The sequence below is a fragment of the Neolamprologus multifasciatus genome, chromosome 6 (assembly GCF_963576455.1).
Source record: "Neolamprologus multifasciatus chromosome 6, fNeoMul1.2, whole genome shotgun sequence".
NCBI classification, from domain to species: domain Eukaryota; kingdom Metazoa; phylum Chordata; class Actinopteri; order Cichliformes; family Cichlidae; genus Neolamprologus; species Neolamprologus multifasciatus.
In genome coordinates this window covers 38,393,558-38,403,551 of record NC_140444.1, presented here as the reverse complement: position 1 = coordinate 38,403,551, position 9,994 = coordinate 38,393,558, and the positions used below count along the sequence as shown (strand labels likewise).

At 44.8% G+C, this 9,994-nt stretch overlaps 1 protein-coding gene across 1 annotated transcript; it reads left to right on the top strand.

Moving 5' to 3' along the window:
* Window positions 1-4,287: 4,287 nt before the first annotated feature.
* LOC146517677 (uncharacterized) lies at window positions 4,288-8,121 on the top strand. The gene is made up of 2 exons (XM_085161621.1): window positions 4,288-4,856; window positions 4,950-8,121. The coding sequence occupies exon 2, from the start codon at window positions 6,207-6,209 to the stop codon at window positions 7,224-7,226; it is 1,020 nt and encodes a 339-aa protein (XP_085017747.1). The 5' UTR covers window positions 4,288-4,856; window positions 4,950-6,206; the 3' UTR covers window positions 7,227-8,121.
* The last annotated feature ends 1,873 nt before the right edge of the window (window positions 8,122-9,994 follow it).

Below are 9,994 nucleotides of genomic sequence, written 5' to 3'. Positions count from 1 at the left end.
TGTGTGAGAGCGTTTCAGTAGTGTGTGTGAGAGCGTTTCAGTAGTGTGTGTGAGAGCGTTTCAGTAGTGTGTGTGAGAGCGTTTCAGTAGTGTGTGTGAGAGCGTTTCAGTAGTGTGTGTGAGAGCGTTTCAGTAGTGTGCGTGAGAGCGTTTCAGTAGTGTGTGTGAGAGCTAAAATTTCAGTAGTGTGTGTGAGAGCTAAAATTTCAGTAGTGTGTGTGAGAGTGTTTCAGTTGTGTGTGTGAGAGCGTTTCAGTAGTGTGTGTGAGAGTGTTTCAATAGTGTGTGTGAGAGTGTTTCAATAGTGTGTGTGAGAGCTAAAATTTCAGTAGTGTGTGTGAGAGCGTTTCAGTAATAATGTCCCTTACTGCACCTCATACACACACACGTACACACACGTACACAAATCTCACACACACACACGCACACACACACACACACGTACACACATCTCACACACACACACGTACACACACACACGTACACACATCTCACACACACACACACACGTACACACACGCACGCACACACACGCACGCACACACACGCACACTTACACAAACACACATCTCACACGCACACACACGTACACACATCTCACACACACACGTACACACACGCACACACACGTACACACATCTCACACACAGACGTACACACACGCACACACACGTACACACATCTCACACACACACGTACACACACACACACACACGCACACACACGCACGCAGACACACACACACACACGTACACACACACACACACGTACACACACACACACGCACACACACGTACACACATCTCACACACACACGTACACACACGCACGGACACACACATGTACACAAACACACACGTACACACACGTACACACACGCACACACACACACACAGACACGTACACACACACACGCACACACACTTACACACACACACAGACACGTACACACACACACATACACACACACACGTACACACACACACACACACACACACACACGCACACACATGCACACACACACACACACACAGACACGCACACACACACACACACACGTACACACATGTACACACACACGTACACACATGTTCACACACACACACGTACACACACACACACACGTACACACACACACACACGTACACACACACGCACGTACACACACGTACACACACAAGTACACACATGTACACACACACGTACACACACACACACACACGTACACACATGTACACACACGTACACATGTACACACACACGTACACACACGTACACATGTACACACACACACACACACACACACACACACTGATCTCAGGTCTGCTTGCTCCCAAGGACTGACCCCTGACCCCTGGGCCCCCTGTAGGGCCTCTCTCCTTCTGCTGGGATGGCCGTGCACAAACCCCCCAAATGTGTGGCTGCAGACGGCCCGGCTCTCCTGGATCCATCTCTGTCTGCCTCTGGCTCCTGGGGACTGTTACATACTGCAACACTCCACACTCTGTTTTATATATTGTTGACTTATATGCACATTTAAATTTTTGTGTTTCATGTATGTTTTCTTACAGCTGTGGCAGTTAGGGTCATCACATATATGTAATAACTGAAATAAAGTGAATAGAAATGAATAAATAACCAAACGAAACCAGTTGTGGTAATCTCACCAGAATAATGCCGTGGCCGACTCGCTCACTGTGTTGAAGAGAGAGGGAGGATAAATAGGAACCAAGGTTCTGTTGTTTTTGCACGACAGTACATATTTCTGCCTCGTCTCTGTGCAGTTCTACAAAGTTCTTGAAGTACAACTGAGTATCATCTGCAGAGGAATGGTGGGATAAATAATATGCTTCCTTATGACAGTACCAAGTGTGACTATGGTCCAGGGACAGACCCCTGACCCCTGACCTGGAACCTGTGACTGATTTTACATTTGTGCAGATCTAAAACAGAAAACTGAAATGTAAGACATGTTGACTCTTTAGATATGCCGAGAGCCGATCAGGAGCCTGACCTGTTAAACTGACTGAATCATGAAACCTTTTAATTCAAAAGTCATTAACAACAGTATCAAACACAGCAGTGAGATCAAGAAGAGTTTCTCACTCCTCAGGTCACTGATGACTTCAGTAAGACCTCTCTGTCCTGTGATTGGGTTCATTCAGCTGCTGTTTTTATATCTAATAAAGATACAGGTTTGTGATGTATCACCACTGGATGTGAGTCGTGATGTGATTAGAGCAGAGTGCAGAGGGCGACAGCAGCCTGCAGGGAGCTGCTGGTGATTTTTTAGATTTTACAGGTGAACATGTGGACGTGATGCTTATGGCAGTCATCTGTATGCATGGCAGAGAAATGACGAAATATTCCCTCTAATATTATAAACTTTGTTTAGAAACACTCATCACTGAAACAGCTGATAGAATAATTACAATGATTAAAAAGCCTTTAGTTTAGTTTCATAGATTTCAAAATGAATTCATTGCTCCTTCCTGTATTCAGCAGATTCTTCTTCTCCAGGATGATTTAGGTGGACCATGTTCTGACAGGAGCAATGTGATCAATAACTCAAGAAGGTGCATTAGAGAAATCATTTTATAATAACAGTACAGGTAACGTGTAGCTTTAAAACGTACTAATGAGCGTTTAGATGGATGAACAATAAGCTTCTGAGAAAACGCTGTAATGATAAGAAATGGAAACATTTGTGATGTGATACTGAAACATCTGGAAGATCAAGACTGTGGTTTTGTAAAAGGCCACTCCTGATTGGTTATTTGAGTTTATAGGCAGAGGATTTTAGTTGTGGGACATTATGAACCTTTTCTGGAGTCATTTCCATCAGTAATAATGTTTGAATATGCAGCGTTACACGATGTGGATGATAGCTGTGGTTCAATTCTTTCTTCTTAAATTCCTTTACTGTGAATCCCCTGCTGCATGTAAATGTCCTGCTGTGATTCTTACCAAGATCTATGTGAATTTCATGTTTGTTTTCAGAACTACGCCCACTACAACAGACTGTAACAATAAAGAAATCATTGAAATGTCATTTTAATGACATGTGAGCAGAGCTTTATTCACATAAACAGACACATGATCAGGTCACCAGTGCAAAGAAAGACATGATGTTAGTGACACATTCACAACCAACATGTTTGTACAGATGTATGTGAGCCACGAGTATCATCATATTTAAGACGTTAAGAAGACCTGTTCAGTCAAATAATATCAGCAGAAGTTTCTATTCCTGCTCATCGTCTGCTTCCAATATTGTCCAATGTTACTATGAAATGTAGTAATAGTAAGTTTGTATTTTGCAGACCTGATTCAAAGTTATTACACATATTTCCAAGTAATCATCACACTTCTTGAACTTTAATAACTTATTAAACTGAAATTAGATTTAATAATAATAAGAAGAAGAAGAATAGCACGTTTTGTGTTTTGTAGTCCTCCCTGGTTATTACACAGACGTTACTGAACATTTGCAGGTAATAAGCCACAGCATTAAACATAATAGTCAGATTGTTACCTTCACACAAAGAAGAATCCTGGGGACACAAATCAGGGCTCCAGCACTGAAATACAGTAACTGTAATACTATAATACCAAAATGCTGCAGCAAGAGTCCTGACAGGGACTAGAAAGAGAGAGCAGATTTCTCCTGTTTTGGCTTCCTGTTAAATTCAGAATTCAAAATCCTGCTCCTCACATACAAGGTCTTAAATAATCAGGCCCCATCTTATCTTAATGACCTTGTAGTACCATATCACCCTATTAGAGCACTTCACTCTCGCTCTGCAGGCCTACTTGTTGTTCCTAGAGTATTTAAAAGTAGAATGGGAGGCAGAGCCTTCAGTTTTCAGGCCCCTCTTCTGTGGAACCAGCTTCCAGTTTGGATTCAGGAGACAGACACTATCTCTACTTTTAAGATTAGGCTTCAAACTTTCCTTTTTGCTAAAGCATATAGTTAGGGCTGGACCAGGTGACCCTGAATCCTCCCTTAGTTATGCTGCAGTAGGCTGTCGGGGATTCCCATGATGCACTGAACGTTGCCCTCTCTCACTTGTAGACTCTACCTTACAATATTAGCTCCTTGACGTCACTGTTGTTGTGATTTTGCTATAAAAATAAAACTGAATTGAATTGAACTGAATTATAATATATTACCAATATATTGCTATAATATTATCATCACTTGGTGTCACAGTCACATGTATTTCCACATTATTACACTCAGTATCTGGTTAGAACTCAGTTATATGAATTCCAGTGTAATGTGTTACAGAGTATAGCATGGTGGAAAAGGATGGAGAGAATCCCCCACTAAGCTTTTGGGTTGGCATAACTTTAGATTTTGTTTTGTATTAATTGCATGCTTTGGTGTTTGTGTTTGATGTGAGGTGTGGGCCACACCCATGTGGGAGTGGAGATTCTACTCTAGTCCAGCTGCCAGCTATTTGGAGTTGAGTACAGGGAACAGCTGATTGGGGAGGATTGGAGCCCTTCTCTATAAAGGGGAGAGGATACAGGAAGTAGGTGTTGTCGTTTTTTTTTTTTAGTAGGACACTGGTGTAGCAGGGAAGCCTCGAAGATCCAGGATGAAGTGTGCACATTTTAACGGAAAAGATTTTTAACCTGGCCTGGTTTTGCTTTTAAAATAATCTGAGGATGTTGGAGGGAGGACTCATTTTTATTGGGATGTGAGTGGATGTGCTGGGAGGCAGGAAAACAAACACTGGACTGGAGACTCTCTGTGCCCCTGACAAGGAAACTGGACCAGTTTTGGGGAAGTTCCAGCTCCCAGGGTGTGATGTGGAGACCCAACCTCGAACGAAGTCAGGCCTGAAAAGGTGGGTGGCAAGCCTTTTTGAGGAAGATGCAGTATTGATACGTCTTGGCTGCTTGTTCTTCCAAGTGACCACCTTTCCCCTGTTTGTAACCAGGCTAACAACCCTGACCGCGGTGGCTTTGGGCCTTGGATTCCTGGCCAGAGTTGTGTCTTCAGCCAGTAGTTTTACCCGGAGAAAGAACAAATAAATCTTGTGTAACCCATTGCAGTGTGCGTGTGGTGGTTCGTTACTGGTCAATATTAGAGCTACTACTTTCTTGTACGGAGGCCATTTTGGGCCATACGTAACATTTGGCGTTTGTCGACAGGATTTGTGACCAGTATACAAACCCACCTGCCTTAGACTGATCAATATGGCGGATGAGCTATCTGAAACCATTAATATGGTGTCACCATTCTTTATTGGTGCACCCTGGGTACCAAAATTTTGTTGGCTTAACACAAATTATGAAGATTGGGAGAGCCAAATTAGTGCAATGCTCCGTGCTCAAAAGTGGTCGATAGAACAACAGTGTGATTTTGTACTGAGTGCATTAGGAGGAGAACCACGACGTGAAATTCTTATTTTGGAGCAAGTGGAGCGGGATACGCCAGATAAGATCTTTCTTCAACTTAAAGAACTGTATGGGGATAAAACAGCTGTGGGTACCTTGCGTGCCATGTTTTATGAGTGCAGACAAAGGGCAGAAGAGCCTATTAGAAAGTTCACGTTACGTTTAAGGGAGATAGGCCATCGCCTGCAAACAAAAGAGCCACAAGACCCTCGGCGGGCCGACCTGCACATGCGTGATCAGTTTGTCTTGGGCCTCAGGGAGGGTGAGATACAGCGCGATCTACGGCGTCTGTTAAGGCATGACCCTAATCTCTCATTTGAACAGGTGCGTAAAGAGGCTTTGCAATTGGAAGCAGATGCGCTGCATAGTTTGTATGAAGACTCCGCTTGTGCCGTAGTAAAAGGGGATCTAAAGTGCCAGGATACCTTGAATTGGAAAGATAAATTTAAAGCAGAGATTCTCGCAGAAATGAAGGAGCAAATTATGGATCTCAAGAATACTCTTCAGGAGGAGCTGAGGGAATTTGTTCGACCAGCACCAATGCCACAGACGTGTTCAGCTCCCAGAGTTGAGAGAGAAAGGCGGAACTTTAGTTCCTCTCAGTATAGGAGATGTGCTGAAGTGTCTGAGCCACCCCCAGCGACAAAGCAAATCTCACGGTTGGTGGAACGACCACGGCATAAGTGGGATGAACAAGGGCAGCCCATCTGTAGTAAGTGTGGAGCCAGTGGACACATGGCAAGAGAGTGTCGGGGCACTCCAGCTCAGATGGCTTTAAACGAGTAAATCCAGTCACTATGGGCCAGGTGACTGGAAAGGATGACAGTGGTCCAGCCCAGTTAAATCACTCTCAATTTCTAGGGACATGCCGTCAAGTAGAGGTATTCGTTGATGGTAAGGAAGTGACATTTTTGCTAGATACTGGGTCTAATGTAACATTAATGCCACAAGCCTGTTTTAGGAGATTGTTTGGTGAGCAGGAGCAAGGAAAAGAAAGCGACCTCATTTGGTTAAAGCTGAAGGCAGCGAATGGATTGGCTAGTCCTTATGTGGGCTATGTGCTAGCTGAAGTACAGGTGGGAGGCATTACTTTGAAGGATATGGGAATTGTAATTTCAAAGGACGATCCCAATAATCCTAATGCATTACCTATCTTAGGTATGAATGTCATCGTTCCATGCTGGGATATGCTTTTCTCAAAGCCTCAGATACAGACCCAGACCTGGCCTGTTGGCTCAACTGTAGACACCCAACAAGCGTGGGCATCCGCTTTTCAGGACTGTCAGAGAATTCAGGCGGCTGCCCCTGTACAACAGGTAGGGACCCTTCGACCAGCTTATCGCCATCCGGTGATGGAATTGTCCCTAGGAATTGTCCGTAGAGGCCGAGTCCCCATCAAAGTAAGGAACCTCAACCCTTTTCCTATCACGTTACGACGTTACGAGGCCCTTGCTACATTCTCCAAGGAAAATGTTGACATTCAGGAGCCTTTTGAAGTTACTTTTGAGCAAACCAGGCCAGGTATTGTTGAAGTTGGTGTGCACCAGGTGAGCTCGGAACCGCCTGGTAACGGCCCTCATATTGAACTTATGACACAAGGGAAGTCAAACCTATCCATAGAGGAGCAAGAAAAGTTAAATGGTCTCTTGAGGAAATGGGGCGATGTGTTTGCTGCCGACGAAGAGGATTATGGCCACACGGATGTAATCACGCACTCTATCCCGACAGGTATGGCACCTCCCATTAGAGAGCGGTACAGGCCAATTCCCCCTAAAATGTATCAGGAAGTGCGAGAGTTGCTGAATAATATGATTTGATCAGGGGTGGTGAGGGAGAGTACAAGTCCCTGGGCAGCACCCATTGTCCTGGTACGGAAAAAAAATGGGGAATTGAGATTTTGTGTGGATTACCGCAAGTTAAATGCAGTGACACATAAAGATGCCCATCCACTACCTAGAATTGAAGAGACCTTGACAATGCTGACTAAATCAAAATACTACTCCACTCTTGATCTAGCAAGTGGATATTGGCAAGTGAAAGTTTCCGAAGCTGACAGAGAAAAGACTGCATTTTGTACTCCTTTTGGCCTGTATGAATTTGAAAGAATGCCTTTTGGTTTGTGTAATGCCCCAGCAACATTCCAAAGGTTGATGCAAAGTTGCTTGGGAAGTCAAATCACAGAGTCTGCTTTTGTATATCTGGATGATGTGATAGTATACTCACCGGATTTCAACAGCCATCTAGAGCATCTGCAGGCTGTGTTTACAAGATTGAAGAGCTATGGGCTGAAGTTGCGACCTGATAAATGTGTTCTTTTCCAGCAGCAGGTGAAATTCCTGGGTCACCTGGTGAACAGTGAGGGTGTGGCTCCGGACCCTGATAAGATTGCTGCTGTACAGAAGTGGCCGGCCCCGCAGACTATTCATCAGGTGCGTTCCTTTTTGGGCTTTGCCGGTTACTATCGGCGGTTCATTGCAGGATTTGCAAGTGTTGCTAGGCCTCTTAACTCATTGCTGGTGGGAGTACCTAAGAATAAAAAACAGAATATTCCCATAAACTGGGATGAGAATTGTCAACAGTCCTTTGATCTTCTGGAGCAGAAACTGCTAGAGGCGCCTATTTTAGCTTTTGCTGATTTCAGATTACCCTTTCGGCTCTACACGGATGCCAGTAAAGTGGGCCTTGGTGCAGTACTTTCTCAGGTACAAGATGGGAAAGAAATAAACTGGGATGAGAATTGTCAACAGTCCTTTGATCTTCTGGAGCAGAAACTGCTAGAGGCGCCTATTTTAGCTTTTGCTGATTTCAGATTACCCTTTCGGCTCTACACGGATGCCAGTAAAGTGGGCCTTGGTGCAGTACTTTCTCAGGTACAAGATGGGAAAGAATGTGTGATAGCCTATGCTAGCAGAAGCTTAGCACCCACAGAAAGAGATGATGCAAACTATAGCTCCTTTAAATTGGAGCTGCTCGCTCTGAAATGGGCGGTGACTGAGAAATTTAAAGACTATTTATAGGGGTCTCTGTTTACAGTTTATACTGACAATAATCCATTGGTCCATTTATCGACTGCAAAAGTGGGCGCAGTGGAGCAACGGTGGGTAGCACAACTTGCAAATTATCAATTTGATATCAAGTACCGGCCCGGCCAGGAAAATGTGAATGCTGATGTTCTGTCTAGAATGCCATTACAGGTGCAACCCCAAGATCTGGTGTCCCCACAGAGGATGGGTGAAGGAGCACGGGTTCAGGCTGTGAACATTGATTGGGATCCAGGACACTGGAAAAGCTTACAGGAGCAGGACCCCACGTTGTATAAAGTGAGACATTATATGGCCCAAGGAAGGACACCATCGGGGGAGGAGAGACGTCAGGAGTCTACTGCAGTCTTAAATTACATGAGACAATGGTCACGGCTGGAGCTGTTGGAGGGTGTGTTGGTCCGCAAGGGAGTGGATTCCAACACATATGAGGTTTATTATCAAATCCTTGTTCCTTTGCAGGAACAGCAATTAACATGGAAGGCTTTCCATGAAAGGAATGGTCATCTGGGGGTGGCAAAGACACTCTCAATGTTGCGCCGTAGTATTTACTGGCTTCAAATGGAGAAGAGAGTGCGCGACTGGACAGCATCCTGTGAACGGTGTGTACGTCATAAAGGCCATGGTGACGGTAAGGCCCCGCTCGTTCCTGTTTTTACACACGCACCTCTCCAAATTGTGGCGGTTGATTTCCTTACACTAAGTAGACCGGCAGACTCATACCAGTACATTTTGGTTGCTACTGATATGTTTACCAAGTACGCTTGGGCAATACCTACCAGGGATCAGACTGCTTCAACCACAGCTAAGATGTTGTTGAAACACATTATTCAGCCAATTGGATGTCCAGAACAACTGCACTCGGACCAAGGCACCAACTTTGAGTCCGCCCTCATAAAAGAACTCTGCCAGTATTATAATTGCCAGAAAAGTCGAACCACTGCCTATCACCCTCAGGACAATGGGGCCTGCGAACGTTTCAACCAGACATTAATAAACATGTTGTCCACCCTAGAGGAAGAGAAGCGAACTCGGTGGGTGCAATATTTACCAGAACTGCTCCAGGCCTATAACAATTCTGTCCATGCATCTACAGGTTACACCCCCCACTACTTGATGTTTGGATGGAATGCTCGTCTGCCAGTTGAGCTGTCTATGGGGATGAAGAGATCCACAGAGCCAACAACCACCCAAGAGTGGGTTAAGAGACATCATGAACGCTTGAGGCTGGCATACCAAATGGTGGAGAAGAGCAGTCAGAAGGCTGCAAGCCGGATGAAGGGCAGGTATGATGTTGGAGCTAGAGCAGCTCCATTGCTCCCAGGAGAAAGGGTTTTAGTCCATACAACAAGAAGAGATGGACAAGGTAAACTGGCAGCACACTGGGAGGAAGAGATCCAAATTATAGTCGGCCAGCCAAACCCTACAAACCCAGTTTACAGAATTCGGCCGGAAGGTAAAGATGGTCCTGTTAGAGTGGTTCATCACAATCGCCTGCGCATATGTACTTTCCTACCTTCAGATGACTATAAAACAGGAGATGG